We start from the raw sequence: 15,892 nt of genomic DNA on the forward strand, positions 1-15,892 counted from the left end.
GAGAGAAGACAGAGAGAAGACAGAGAGAAGACAGAGGGGAGGAGGAGAAAGCAAAACACCTAAACCATAACACTACACCTTTTTTTATACATTGATGTTTTCAAAGTAAATGGATACTCCTTTTTAATAATCGTGATATCAATTATTGACCCAAATAATCGAGATTATGATTTTTGCCATAATCGAGCAGCCCTACCTTCAATCCTCTATTAGTTATAACAGGGTATATAACATTGGAAATGTAATCGAGACAGATCCTAAAAGTTTATCAAATTCATCCAAATCCTGCAAATCCAATATCGCCAGAACGCATCCCTGCTCATTCGGGGAAAAAGCAAACATTCACTGACATACTTTAGATTACATAATACAAAATACAGCAAATCCTTATATTAGTGAAACTCAAACCCTGGTATTTGTTGGCACTTTGAGCTTTTAGTTCCAATGTATTTGAGAGCAGGCAGTATCTTCAACACTGGATAAAACAAGGTTAAGAGAAAGCTCTGCAGTTAAGAGGAAACATATGTTTGAATTTTGGGATAATCTGGCCCTTTAATAGTAAAGCAAGTGCCCTTTTAAATGTTTTGCCCCTGACCCTCAAAGCTGACTCCAGCCCTGAAGCACAAGTAATATGTGGCATAACGAAAACAAAAAAACACTTTAGTCAAGCACAAGTAGCTCACCGTCAACTCAAATATCCAGGATTGTGTTTATATATCGCTACATAAGGAACAACTACAGTGTATACTGTATGTTGGCAAAGATAATACATAATCCCCTAAATGTTATACCTAGTATATAAACAGAAATAAAATAATGTTGTGCAAGAAGAAATAGGGCAGAGCTAATATGCAGGAATTATTATATCAGAATCAGAATCAGAATCAGAAACAGGTTTATTACCAGGTAGGTTAAAACATACGAGGAATTTGACTTGATGTTGTGGTGCATACATAAAAACATAGATAGAAAACTATTTGAAGAAAACTATCAAATCAAATCAAGTTTTATTTATATAGCACATTTATAAACGCTTTTTGGTCGAGCCAAAGTGCTGTAGGCCTACATTTAATAAAAATAGCCTACAGTAGAGACACTTTACAGCAAATACAACAGCACAGATTGTTTAGAATATCAGTATGAGAAAAAACGACACCCTCTATCCTTAGACCCTCTGTCCTTAGACCCTCTGTCCTTAGACCCTCACATCGTACAAGGAAAAACTTCCAGAGAAAACCCACAGTTTAAAGGGAACATGCGAGAAACCTCAGGGAGAGCAACAGAGGAGGGATCCCTCTCCCAGGACGGACAGACGTGCAATAGATGCCGTGTGTAAATCCAAGAGATAATACATTTTACAGCATATAGACCGAATGTTAGGAAATGCATGTGTCTGTAATCAGAAGATGAATCCACGAGGATGTCAGCTACAATCCTGAGGAAGCCATCAGGGAAGCAGCATGACGAGACCCAAGGCAGGACCGCAGAGACAGGTTCAGCCACGACCCGAAGTCCACGACTTAATCCAGAACTCAGGATAGAGGGATCCAAGACACAGGACTACAGCAAGAGGATCAGCCTCGACTCTGGATCCCGGCGTAGATATAGATACAAGACAAGAGAAAAGATTTGTCTGGGTTTATCGGAACTAGAGAATACACAGACACAGACAGAGAGGGGAAAGGTCATTGGATAAAAGTTATTCTTGATAACCCTCTAGAAAGATCTCATGAACTTCCCCACTCAATCTATCAAGAAGAAAAACTATAATAACATTAAGAAATATTAAAAAATATAGTAAAATATAGCAATATTTACATTGAATATGGTTATAATCGTATAAATAGAATTGGAATAAAATATGTGCGGTAATGAAAAACAAGATATTGTGTACATTGTGTGCATTAATGTAATGCATTGAGTCTATGACAGTGTCAGTGGGGGTCCCAGGCCTTGTTAGTGATAATAATAATACTGTATATATACATACAAAAGATAGATAAAACAGACTGTAGGTAAGGTGCAAAATCTACTTTTTCATGTATCAACATGTGTCTCCTCTGTGTAAAGAGATTCTGAAAGTTTCAGGAAAAAAGATCCCCTCTCTTTGAAAACGGAGCAGAATATGTTTTTTTTGGCTTGTGTAAAAAATCAGCCAATCAGCAACCAAGGTACCCACCCCCCCCCCCCCCCCCCCCCCCCCCCCCCATCACCTGAATCTCTTCCTAAAGCACCATTGAGTTCGTTTCTCACCAAATCTCTCTCAGAGGGGCGTGGGGAGGGGCTCCTTATTTTCATCTGACAGACAGAGAATCAGCACTTTTGAAACAGGGCTGAAACAGAGGGGATTATGGGTAATGCTGCAATGATTTGTTTGGTGTTTCAGCCAATCAGAGACATGTTTGTATATATCTGAGACCTGTGATATATTGATGAAAAACTGTATAATAGGGGACCTTTAACATTTTGTCCACTTCAAGTCAATAGAGATAACATCAGAGGGCGAAAACTTCTTATATGTTTCTCTTTCTAGCTGAATGTTCTACCCAGTCCAACAACGCTTCACCGAACAATTTCACCAACATGTCAGCTGGTGACATCGAAGCCTTGATTTCAGAGAAAGGCCGACTGCGATGCTACAAGATTCAAGATTCAGGATTCAAGGCTTTTATTGTCATTTGTGCATAGCTACAGTATAGTTATGCCAATTAAAGTCTTAGGTCACAGACTCCTCCAACAGTGCAACAACAATAGAACAGATAATAGTGCAAGTAAATAAAATAAAATATAATATAATATAAATATAAATAGTGCAGAATACAATGATCTGTTAGGTGTTTCAGCAACACTTCAGAGACAGGTTTTGTATATATATATATCTGATAGCCTACCTGTAATATATTGATGAAACAGTATAATAGGAGACCTTTAATGCATTTTCCTAATCGCCTTCACCACCACAGGGCACTAAACACTCCTCATACACTCTGCAGGCTCAGAAGGGGCGTTCCCGGTCTGAAACACAGCCCCGGACATTTGAGCTCCGTCAGTGTGGAGGAAGAGCTGAGCGGGGATACACACTGCTGCTCGGCCTCTTGCCTTTGGATCAAACCGAGATGTACCTCTTCCAAAAAACACCTTAAAATACATTTCAAATAACCTGCGGATTTAAAGCACGGCTCGGGATTCCGACGCGTCTCTGACCGCGGCTCAGGTCTCTGAGAGTCCCGAGGAAACGTCCCTTTGTTCGGCTGGTTTCATCTGCCCTTCACCTGCAGCATGGAGCATTTAGAGAAGGAGCTCCGGGCGGAGGACGAGGCTGAATATGAGGAAGAAGCAGTGGACCCCAGAATCCAGGTAATGCAGATTTTACTCGGTAGTATTTGTTATTGTGTTTTCTGTGTTCATTGTGGTCCAGCCCTGAATGTCAGCAGAGTCCTGGCATCATGCACACTCAGCATGTGGCTTTATTACATTGATTAAAGAAAATGTTGCCCCTCAGTTTACATCTAATGTCTAGATATACATTTATACAGTTGGTACAAGATCTTTAAGATTGTGGTTATTGTTTTGCAATTGTGTTAAATCTGCTCCATGACAACTGTAATACTAATATATGTTCAGGGACAACTGTGCATTAACACAGAGACATACTGTAGCATATACTAAAATATGCAAACATTTTATAATTTAAATTAAGTCGATGCATATTTTAAAGCTATGCAGACCTTTTTAAAATAAAGTGACAGCCTCTTACATACACAAAATAATCAAGAGATAAAATAAGTAAAAAGCCCTCAAGACTAGAATGCCTTATGATCTAAGGTTTTGAGAAAAAAACAAATAAATATTCTTATTTTCAGTGTTTTAACGTGAGAAACAGCTTATTTGTCAAAAATAAGGATTCATCCAATTTGATAATTCTGCAGATTATCTTTATAAAAATATGAATCATGATTCCTTCTGTTATCTGCAAACTGTCAACATATCGAATAGACTATTCTTCAGTTGTCTTCCAAACTGATCCATTTGAGAGAAACATGTGGGAAGCACCAATCCCATCTGATGGATTGGTGTGAAGGTCGAAGCTGACCTTATGTACCTTTTTATATAAGATGTGACCGATCCACATTGAATACACTTTGATGTCACCAAACAATGTCCGGTTTCTGCAGGTCATGAATACTCAGGATTTCTTGCCACATGACAATCTTGCAGTGAAATGCACATATTTTAAAGTTGGAGAACAAGAGAGCACTGGTATCTGCAGACCAGTTCATGCATCACCATCTGTACCAGGGAGACGATGTCAGACCAGTGCAAGGGTACAATTAATAGTTTGTTATTAAATGTTATGTTTATCCACAGCTGTACTTGTTTTGTTCTCTAAAAATGTAATGTGTGATTTGGATAGTGACCTTTGTTCTATATGAATCTGTCCAAATTCCACTGTGTTCCACTTAATGTTTTCCAGATGTTGCTGACGTTCCCCCTCCAATACTATACGATATATAGATATTATGTTTCACCCCATTTCTCCTCCTTACATTTCTGTTGTTCCAACCTTTCTCTCAGGGGGAGCTGGAGAAACTCAACCAGTCCACTGATGACATCAACAGATGTGAGACAGAGCTGGAGGTCAGTCCACACACACACACACACACACACACACACACACACACACACACACACACACACACACACACACACACACACACACACACACACACACACACACACACACACACACACACACACACACACACACACACACACACACACACTCACACGTTTTGCCTCTTTGACTGATGTATCCGCCGTCAGCAGATATTCTGTTCACCTACGATCTAACTTGTGTTGACAGCCTGTCAGTAAAGTGTTGTTTTTAAAAGTATAGCAGTGTGCAGCAGTTTTTTTCTGGAAACAGCTGGACCTTTGCTCTTGCCAAGTTGTTTGTTAAGTTCACCTTTTGTTCAGTGTCAGCAGTTTTCAACACACAAGGAGTCTGCCTGAATCGTGACATTGACATATTGTGTGACAATAAACTAATTTAAAGAGATTTTACTGGCAGCTGTATTCAGACTCAAGAAAGATGTCATCTTGCATAGCTGATCTTTGAATCCCATCAAAGCCCAGTACAGTTTGATTGCTTTTATGTAGGTCAGCAGTTATTGTGTGAATCTTTCTGGTAACAGGGCAAAGGGCGTTTTGTTCTCTGTGATGTGATGTATTATTGGGAGAAATGGATTGTAGTTGACCTAATGACTTCACCATTTTGGCATGATCTAGTTTTATCATGCAGGTCCACCAAGAAGAGGATTCAGTAATCACATATTGTAAGGTCAAAACAGTTCAAATATTGTGGTCAATATGGGCTGAACATGAGATGGGCAGAAGCAGGTGTTTTTCAATCATAGTCAAGGCCTATTTCTGCTTATTTATTCTAATTGTTTAGTTTATTTAAATGTCAGAAATGGTGAAACATTCCCGTTTCTAAAGCCCAAAAGGATGTATTTCGATAACCAATGTGCAAAAACCCAAATATATTCACTTTACTTTATGTTGAATAAAAGCAGGAAACGTTCACATTTTAAGAAGCTTGAACAACATAGACTGGATTCAGTCTATGGTCTAAGGTCAGTTTCAATCAACTAATTGACATATCATTGCATATGAAAGCATTGTTGCTACACAATTATATTATTTTGCCTATTGCATGAACATGGGGTTCAGTTCTCTTACATTAAAGACCTAAAAGCAGCTTCCAGATAAGAGCTTACATGAAATCGCTACTAATATAAATCAAGTTTGTTTTGTGGTCATGTAGGGCTGGGCACTATATCGATATCTTTATATAAGGCTGGATATCATCTTCAATTAGGGATAGAGTAATATTTATTCTCCTGGTTTTAAAGGCTGCATGACATTGAAGGGACGTCATTCATTTGAGTGGTTTTTATTGTCTTTACCCACTTTTCTCATTCTTGTCCTTGTATAAATATGTCATGGAAGCTCTAAAAGTCAACCGTACAATATTGTCGCAATGTCCATTTTGAGATATATGGTCCATAATATTGTCATATTTGAATTTCTCCATATTGCCCAACCCCTACGTCATTGTTTAAATGACTCTCCTTCATCTGTATTTGTCAGTTTTGTGATTTGTTAGGTCCCTTTTAACCTATTTCTATCTGTGTGCTCAGCGTTCCCCAGTGTGTCGAATCTTAAAACTTGACTGATTTACATTTCGACCATTTCTCTACGGTTGCACACATTGGAAAAATAAAGTCAAGTTGTTTTCATGTTGGTACAAAGACGCCTGTTGTTCAGATGTAGGACAAACTGTAAACAAGGTCACGTCATCCTCGGGTTGTTGTCTTACACTTCGAATGGAGCATGATTTAGTGTTTAAACAGACGGATTGCTAAGAAAGTGGAAAAATGACGTCAACTGAACTGTCTAACAACACCAAGGGAAATCTTAACAAAAGACAATCAATTGCATTTATGTTCTTTAAAGCTGACACATTTTAAAACAAATAAATGTTAGGTAATGGACTTATGATAGTCGATTGAACAAAAGGCATTTTTTTAAGTGGAAATGACTAAATTCAATGGTTCCAGTTCCTTACATTTGAAAATGTTCTCTCTTTTTGTGCCTTTCTTTTATGAGTTAACTCAATATCTTTTGATGTAAGACTATTGTTTTGACACCATGATGCATAGAAGATATATATAGTGCCTCTGGGAAATGTGCTAATCAATTAATCGAGAAAATAGCGAGAAGATGTATTAATAATGAAAAAAGGAGTACATTAGATCACCAATAAGAGCATGAAACTCATGAGTTACAGACTATAAGCTCAAGACTTTCTCGCCCTCCTTTATCATGGCCTTTAGTCAAAGCCCAGAACAACCTAGACTTCTGATATGATGATTATAATATGATATAAAAAAGCGCTTGATTTGAAGCGTCACTACTGCTGATTACAGGAAAAGGGGATTGGACTAGAGTAATAATGAGCTGATAGTCATGGGAACCTCACTGATGGTATGACCTTAATGCAATCTTTCATAGCAGTGATGTAAGATAACGAGAAGTGCTAGACATAAGACCCTTAGTGTTGACAAGGTGAAGTCCACGTCAGTATAATGACAAAGATACAGAGAGGTTGAAGGAACAGATATATGTTTATTAAAATGAACTGATTCAAGATAATCTTTCTCATAATATTTGTAGCTTTACAACCTGTGTTTTCGGCGATTCCGAAATGGAGATAAGGGACAAAAGGGAGAAGTTTGTTACTGAGTTTTAAAATAATAATTGGTATGAAGGCTTTATAAAGAACCACAACATTAAGGCATTTATGTTTTATCGAAAAGGCGCTTTCACACCGGAGTACGAATTGTTCCGATAGTTCCTGGGAATTTTGCGATCACACCAAAAAGATCTGGAACTAGAACTTTTTGCAAACCTTTTCACCCCTTTTTAGTCCCTGCTAGAGAGGTGGTACTTTCCTGGGGAGAAAAAGGTTCCAATTTCTGATTGGCTGGGCGAATTGAAACCACGCCCCGTAAAACTCTGAAAAGTTTTTATGAAGCCGGCATTTTATTTGCTCGCATTAGCATTATTAGCATTAGCATTAGCCCAGCGCACCAACGGAGAGAGACTAACTTATGGCAACACAAAAGAAAACATGGAAGATGAGGAGGTGTCGGCGCTTCTGGCGATTTACTCGGATGGCTTCAGTAGAAGCTGCTGGGAGTCCCAGCAGCTTCTACTGGAGCCAGTCCCCAACTCCGGGGACTTCCGGCCGGGGACTTCGGGTGGCAATATACGCCGTGAAGTTGTTTGCGGCCTGCCAGTAAACCCAAAGCAGAAGAAGAATACATGACGTGAACGCGATTTACTAGATAGTTCTAGGGAATAAAAGTTCCGGGAACTATTCCTGGGAAAAGTAGCCTTCTGTACTTGGTGTGAAAGCGCCTCTTAAGTCAAATTTGAGGGCGTTTAGTTCCCACATTTGACAAACAGTTTGGAAATCTAGGAACTTTATTTTGGACTGTCAGCAAAGGGTAAAAAGGGTCATGACATCTTCCTTCCCTTTTTAAAAGGGAAAGTCAGATCCGGTTTTCATTTCACGAGAAACCCAATGTTCTGAATAACAGAGCGAAACACATTTTTACTGAACTGCCTTACTATTTAATATGAGGTAGTTTTTGTTTCAAAGTGCCGTTAGTTGATTCATGGATCAACAGTTCCTTTAATCCTTTATTAAGAAAAATGCAAAACATTCAATAGTTTGAGCTTCTTAATTGAGATAATGATAAGATTGTTAATGAATACCCTTAAGGTTCTGACTGTTGTTTGGAAACAAGAAGACTAAGCTGAGTGGCTTTACTTTTCTACAGTCCTTTGTGCTAAATGCTAACGCTAACCATTGTGACGATGCTAACATACTAATGTTAATTTGACATGTTGATAAGAACTTAACAAGTACAGCTGGAACATAGGAATGCCATTAGTCCTATATTAATTGGTCCTAAACCAAAATGTTGGACCAACCTAAAAAAAAACATGAATTCATTATGAGGGAAACATCGATGTCTAATCCAAAATTGGTGACAATCCATCTAAAAAGGTTGGCAAGAATTGTAATCTTATCGATCAAGAGAAAGGATTCATCCTCTGGTTACCATGTGTATTTACTTATTGTACTTAAAGTCATATATATAAAACTAAAAAGACTTCTGTGTCAACCGTGGTAATGCATCAGTTTGTCTATAAATGGACGTTTAGGACATGAAGGTTAAGAGGAGGTGAATGGAAAGAACAAAGAGACTTTTTGAATCAGTTTATTTATAGAGGTTGAATGATGGATTGAAACATCAGTTTGCTGGAATAGCTACGAGCTAAAAGTCAAGTTGTAGAGGGAAAAAGAGGAATGATGGATGTGTATTCATTATCATTACATGCCATTTGTTAGATGCTTTTATCCAAAGTGACTTACATACTCAGTACTGTGGGCAATCCCCACAGGAGCACTTTGGGGTGAAGTGTCTCAGGGACACAACGACATGCTGACTGCAGTGGGACTCGAACTTGCTATCCCCTGATTCGAAGTCCAGCACTCTATCCACTGATCCACAGCCGCCATATATGTATAAGTCTGGAGGGCTGGACACCATCAAAGTCAGTGAAAGCAAACTGAACATTGGCGTTAGTTTCAGCCTCCTTTGATCGAACACATACCGGGAAATCTAAGAAAAACAATGTTGTTTGGTGCAGTCCTTTGAGAAAGACAGCCTTTTCTACTGAACTGACAACATTGAAAGCTGTATGCTATATCTTGTAAAAGAACCTGTGAATTATAAGGATGAGCAGTTAAAAGGTGTTCCTTTGTAAGCTAGATAGAAGAGATTTAGATGAGTCCAATGAGGCTCTGTTGATATCGCTGATGCTGAAACCCATCAATCTTTCCTGTTGTGTTTTCTAGTTTGAGAGCTTCTGAGGCGCCGACTGTTTTTGCCTTGAAGAAGCACTAATGTGATTTGTCAATATGTTGGGTTCTGGCAGCGGTCTCCAGTAGGATAAAGAAGAAAGAGCTTTTATTTTTGGACTTTGATATCAAGTCATGAGGTTTCCTTCTTTTTGGTCTGTCTTTAAAGTTAAACGAATTAGCCGAACATTGTTTTTAAGCAGTTGAAATGTAATTCAGCCTTTGATCTGATCCAAAATGGATTACTTTGACCTGAACAACTCACAGATCTAGCTAGCCAGCAAATTCATGTTAGTTCTGCTAGTTGGATGACAATGCAGTCCTGTTCTGACTTTTAAATGTTTCCAGCTATCTGAAATGAAAAGGAGGAACTTGCAAAAAGGAAGTTGAATATGCTTTGATGCTTACACACAATACATTGCCAATATAGTGCCGTGTAGTGACTGCAAAAAAGACTGAGTAGACACCCACAGTTAGTCCATAACGTGACTTTAGAGTTTAAATTGAACACTATATAGCATCAATCATACATTCGCAGTTAATCTTATTTATGTGATGACATTATGTCTTTAGCTCTAAAAAAACGACATTGCAATATGTACTATACTATAACTATATTTAACCGGATGAAGGATTTTAGTCACGGACGTCTGGATCTTAACTGGTTGACTCATCATACCTTACGGCATGATCTAACATGTCATGATAATGCGTGTTGCTTCCCCTCAAATAAGGGGGTTCATCTGTGAATGAAGAAGAGAAGAACCTTTTTGTATCCAAAATAGTTCCAGATGGCAGATGTTGCTTTTCTTTTTGGAAGTAAATCTTCATTCTCGCCGGTATTGTCCTCCTGTGCCTCGCTCATTTTTTACTGCGGGGCGGGGCCTGCTGTGATCTGATCAAGAATGCTTGTGATTGGTGGTTTGCTGTGCATGCAGAGCCTGCACTCAAGTACCCCTGACATGAGAGCCGCGCAAGTTTTCCTTTTGTGGCAAGCAGCAAAATAATTGTAACATGACGTGTTTGAGTTCATTTACATACTTAATATCGCACGTCCTAAAAAAAATAATATATATTATAAAAAAAATAATAAAATCGCACGTCCCTGCGATGTGAATATCGCGCATGCGCATATCGCGGTTATCGCCATGACACGATATATATCGTTCAGCCCTACCACATACATTACTTTAACCCTCAAGAAAAACCAGACACGTACACACAAGCTTCTGTTCACAGTCTGTGTTTAATGAGATGCTCTGGCCTCTGGGTTTCTTTGTTCTGACTCTTAAAGTTCATCTAAAGGCGTCTGCTGTCTCTCAGACTCGTCTAATGTCCAAATAACCACTGATGAACGAGGACAAATTCGCTAACATCTTGTGCTCTGAGTGAATATAAAGTATTTATGCTCCTTCAGACCATGTTGCTGGTCTATTTCAAAACGTGTCTTCACACCCTGACTTGTACCCAGCACTTCTCCATAATGCATGATCTTTTGCACAGCAACACAGGAAGTTGTTTTAGTATCTGAACCTTTAATCGACTTTCTGACTTTTTGGGGAAGTTTGGTAACCCTACATCAGGGCTTCGCAAACTCCGGACCAAACTGCAACTCAATCTGGACCGAACCCTGTGTCCCATTATAAAAATAATTTCTGATTCTGATGTGAATTAAAGTGCACCTATTATGCTATATTGGAAACATATATTGTAGGGCCATACCTATACAAAACATGTCTGTGAAGTTTTTTGCTTTAAATACCAAACAGTTCACCCATTGTACTCATACTGCTCATACCCCTCTTTTGCAGCCCTGTTAGAGAAATGTGGGTTTTGGGTTCTTAGCTTGAAAAAAAAAAAGAAGGAGGCGGAGCTAATGCCTGATCAGAATTCTACCGGTGATAAAGTTAAATTCTGCTGTGATAAAACGCCATCCTGTTCTAAACCACATCAAAGATTATTTCTGAAACGGTATGGAGCTCAAATGATTTTTCTCTTGCGGGTTTATCACAAGGTGAGTTCCTTTTTTTTCCGTTTCTCCCATTTTTTCCCCTTTAAACTGTGGGTTTTCTCTGGAAGTGTTTCCTTGTACGATGTGAGGGTCTAAGGATAGAGGGTGTCGTTTTTCTCATACTGATATTCTGAACAATCTGTGCTGTTGTATTTGCTGTAAAGTGTCTCTACTGTAGGCTAATTTTATTATATGTACAGCACTTTGGCTCGACCAAAAATCGTTTGTAAATGTGCTATATAAATAAAACTTGATTTGATTTTTTTATTTCCTGCTTTTTAAACACACGTGCTCTTTAGGACAGGTTAGCTCTGAGTGTTAGCGAGGCTTGCTAATGTAAACAAAGAAGAGATTACGTCCAAAACACGTCAGGCATTGTTTCTGATAGCAATTTGATGTGGGTCCGTTGCCGATTTGACGTCAGTTTGGATGGAATCTGTATCTGCTCATTGTACCCCTGTTTTTAAAAGATTTGGGTACGGAGGAAAAGAGAGAGGGTTTCATTTTCTGACGCTGCGTGAGTTCCCCGACGCACCGGGGACACATATTTATGTATAAAAGACTTTACTGGCATTGATCCGGACCATTGACCTAGTATAAAATTCACAAGTGGACCTTTAACAAAAAAGTTTGAGTACCCCTGCCCTACATGTTACCCAACGACAAACTTGCAAAGAATCCCTCATCATCTGAAGACATTATAATAAATGATCAAGGGGTAAAAGTTGCGAGAAGATATTGTATGATGCAAAGATCTTTGTCGTAGCACAGTTCAGTTGAAAGGAGCTCTGTTGTTGTAGTTTATCTCACAAGTAACCCGTTTCCCGGTTAGTGCATTGATAAAGTTTCAACCCAAAAGGTTAGAGATGTTATTGGTAGGGAGGGATATGACCTTGTCTTTTAATGGCATGCCAACGACTTTTTCCTGAAAGCTACAACCCAAGAAGTGAAACTAAAGAAACTCCTCTCTGGTAGTCCTGAAGAACATTTGGGTTGAAAAACATTTTGTTGTCTGGTTGTTTCCTCTAGCTGATGGAAATGAGTCTCTCTGTAACAAGAGGTTCATCTTAAAGAGGCTAGAACTTGTTTTCTCTTTGGACAAACCAATCAACATATGTTCTTAGGGTTCATATTTGCAGCTGTCACATGTAGTCCTTGCCTTGCTCTAAGTCTTCTTCAGATTTCGAGACTAAGAAATACAGTTTCAGGACCTTCCTAGAAAAGGAAACTTTCTCAAACTGACGGATACATTTGGGGACAGCTTGTTTTATAAGACAAGGACCTTGGATGCTCAAAACATCCTCGTCCCTGATGTGACTTGTATAATTGACCCCAGTAAAGAAGGTGGAAAATGAGCATTTCCTCGCAGGGATCCGTGAAGCTTCTGGCCTGTTTTTCCTTTTCCCCCGTGCCCTTCATGCCACTTACATAACCATGAGGACATTTTCCGAGCTGAATGCTTATCAGTCCGTGAAACTCTGTGAGTACCAACGTAGCTCTCAGAAATGTTTTGCTTCGTACATAGAAAGCATCTGTATTCATAACGGTATTGAACATCTAAATATCTAAATGGTACCCTGGTATATCGTAGTACCACCAATGAGTTGAGGGTTAAACAAGATATTGAATCCCTTCATGAAGGAAGTGCAATGTGTCGTGATACATCAGGTTAAAGACACTAGCTACGGATTACCTGAACAGTTGATCTACATGATCAGAAGTTGTATCTTCAGTTGATTCCTCAAACAAGTTCTGTTGGTGTCCTTTTCTTTTTTGGGTTTACCTGAATTACTGAAGTTCCTCACTCTCGCTTTCCTTCTTTCCTGTCAGGACGCGAGGCAGAAGTTCCGCTCGGTTCTGGTCGAGGCCACGGTGAAGCTGGATGAACTAGTGAAGAAGATCGGAAAACCAGTGGAGGAGTCCAAGCCGTACTGGGAGGCCCGAAGGCTGGCCAGACAGGTGAGTCAGCAGCAGAGAGGGCAAGAGTACACACACCTTTACTCAAGTAGAAGTACAGACACTCATGTTTAAAAATACTCTTTTAAAAGTAGAATTTACTGACTAAACTTCTTTACTCAAGTAGAAGCACAGATACTCGTGTTTAAAAGTACTCTGGTGAAAGTAGAAGTACTGACTAAACTTCTTTACTCAAGTAAAAGTAAAGAGGCTTTGAAATGTACTTCAGTAAAAAGTACCCATAACTAGCAGCTGCTTTAAAGAGTACCTGACCTCCCTTTATATTAATAGAACAATAATGTCATTGTTAGCTAATGAATGTTTCCATGCTGAACAACGGCAACATGACAACGTTTCCATTGGTCCCTCTTCTTTAGAGAAGACCAGGAAATGATGGATACACGGATCGTGTTCAAATCAATAGGCACGCAATGACTCTAAAGAATAATGATCACGCATCAAACACACATTCAGACTAAAGGAACCAGCTGTTTGGAAAATGAGAGAAGTAGAAAGTACAGGTATTTGAGTTCAACATGTGAGAAGTAGAAAGTACAGGTATTTGGGTTCAACATGTAAGAAGTAGAAAGTACAGGTATTTGGGTTCAACATGTAAGAAGTAGAAAGTACAGGTATTTGAGTTCAACATGTAAGAAGTAGAAAGTACAGGTATTTGAGTTCAACATGTAAGAAGTAGAAAGTACAGGTATTTGGGTTCAACATGTAAGAAGTAGAAAGTACAGGTATTTGAGTTCAACATGTAAGAAGTAGAAAGTACAGGTATTTGAGTTCAAAGTGTAAGAAGTAGAAAGTACAGGTATTTGAGTTCAACATGTAAGAAGTAGAAAGTACAGGTATTTGAGTTCAACATGTGAGAAGTAGAAAGTACAGGTATTTGTGTTCAACATGTAAGAAGTAGAAAGTACAGGTATTTGAGTTCAACATGTGAGAAGTAGAAAGTTCAGGTATTTGGGTTCAACATGTAAGAAGTAGAAAGTACAGGTATTTGGGTTCAACATGTAAGAAGTAGAAAGTACAGGTATTTGAGTTCAACATGTGAGAAGTAGAAAGTACAGGTATTTGGGTTCAACATGTAAGAAGTAGAAAGTACAGGTATTTGGGTTCAACATGTAAGAAGTAGAAAGTACAGGTATTTGAGTTCAACATGTAAGAAGTAGAAAGTACAGGTATTTGAGTTCAACATGTGAGAAGTAGAAAGTACAGGTATTTGTGTTCAACATGTGAGAAGTAGAAAGTTCAGGTATTTGAGTTCAACATGTGAGAAGTAGAAAGTTCAGGTATTTGAGTTCAACATGTGAGAAGTAGAAAGTACAGGTATTTGAGTTCAACATGTAAGAAGTAGAAAGTACAGGTATTTGAGTTCAACATGTGAGAAGTAGAAAGTACAGGTATTTGGGTTCAACATGTAAGAAATAGAAAGTACAGGTATTTGAGTTCAACATGTAAGAAGTAGAAAGTACAGGTATTTGGGTTCAACATGTGAGAAGTAGAAAGTACAGGTATTTGTGTTCAACATGTAAGAAGTAGAAAGTACAGGTATTTGAGTTCAACATGTGAGAAGTAGAAAGTTCAGGTATTTGAGTTCAACATGTAAGAAGTAGAAAGTACAGGTATTTGAGTTCAACATGTAAGAAGTAGAAAGTTCAGGTATTTGGGTTCAACATGTGATAAGTAGAAAGTACAGGTATTTGAGTTCAACATGTAAGAAGTAGAAAGTACAGGTATTTGAGTTCAACATGTAAGAAGTAGAAAGTACAGGTATTTGAGTTCAACATGTAAGAAGTAGAAAGTTCAGGTATTTGAGTTCAACATGTAAGAAGTAGAAAGTACAGGTATTTGTATTCAACATGTAAGAAGTAGAAAGTACAGGTATTTGAGTTCAACATGTAAGAAGTAGAAAGTACAGGTATTTGAGTTCAACATGTAAGAAGTAGAAAGTACAGGTATTTGTATTCAACATGTAAGAAGTAGAAAGTACAGGTATTTGAGTTCAACATGTGAGAAGTAGAAAGTACAGTTATTTGTGTTCAACATGTAAGAAGTAGAAAGTACAGGTATTTGAGTTCAACATGTAAGAAGTAGAAAGTCCAGGTATTTGAGTTCAACATGTGAGAAGTAGAAAGTACAGGTATTTGAGTTCAACATGTAAGAAGTAGAAAGTACAGGTATTTGTGTTCAACATGTAAGAAGTAGAAAGTACAGGTATTTGAGTTCAACATGTAAGAAGTAGAAAGTACAGGTATTTGAGTTCAACATGTGAGAAGTAGAAAGTACAGGTATTTGAGTTCAACATGTGAAGTAGAAAGTACAGGTATTTGAGTTCAACATGTAAGAAGTAGAAAGTACAGGTATTTGAGTTCAACATGTAAGAAGTAGAAAGTACAGGTATTTGAGTTCAACATGTA

The 15,892-nt window shown here is 38.4% G+C and overlaps 1 protein-coding gene across 1 annotated transcript; it reads left to right on the plus strand.

Moving 5' to 3' along the window:
• Window positions 1-3,055: 3,055 nt before the first annotated feature.
• LOC117533595 (SH3 domain-binding protein 5-like) lies at window positions 3,056-13,469 on the plus strand (the record flags this gene model as incomplete). The annotated part of the gene is made up of 3 exons (XM_034197419.1): window positions 3,056-3,357; window positions 4,576-4,638; window positions 13,341-13,469. Coding segments are annotated over exons 1-3 (270 nt in total), but the record flags the coding sequence as incomplete, so codon positions are not given.
• Between the last annotated feature and the right edge of the window lie 2,423 nt (window positions 13,470-15,892).

The sequence above is a fragment of the Gymnodraco acuticeps genome, unplaced genomic scaffold (assembly GCF_902827175.1).
Source record: "Gymnodraco acuticeps unplaced genomic scaffold, fGymAcu1.1, whole genome shotgun sequence".
Lineage (NCBI taxonomy): Eukaryota > Metazoa > Chordata > Actinopteri > Perciformes > Bathydraconidae > Gymnodraco > Gymnodraco acuticeps.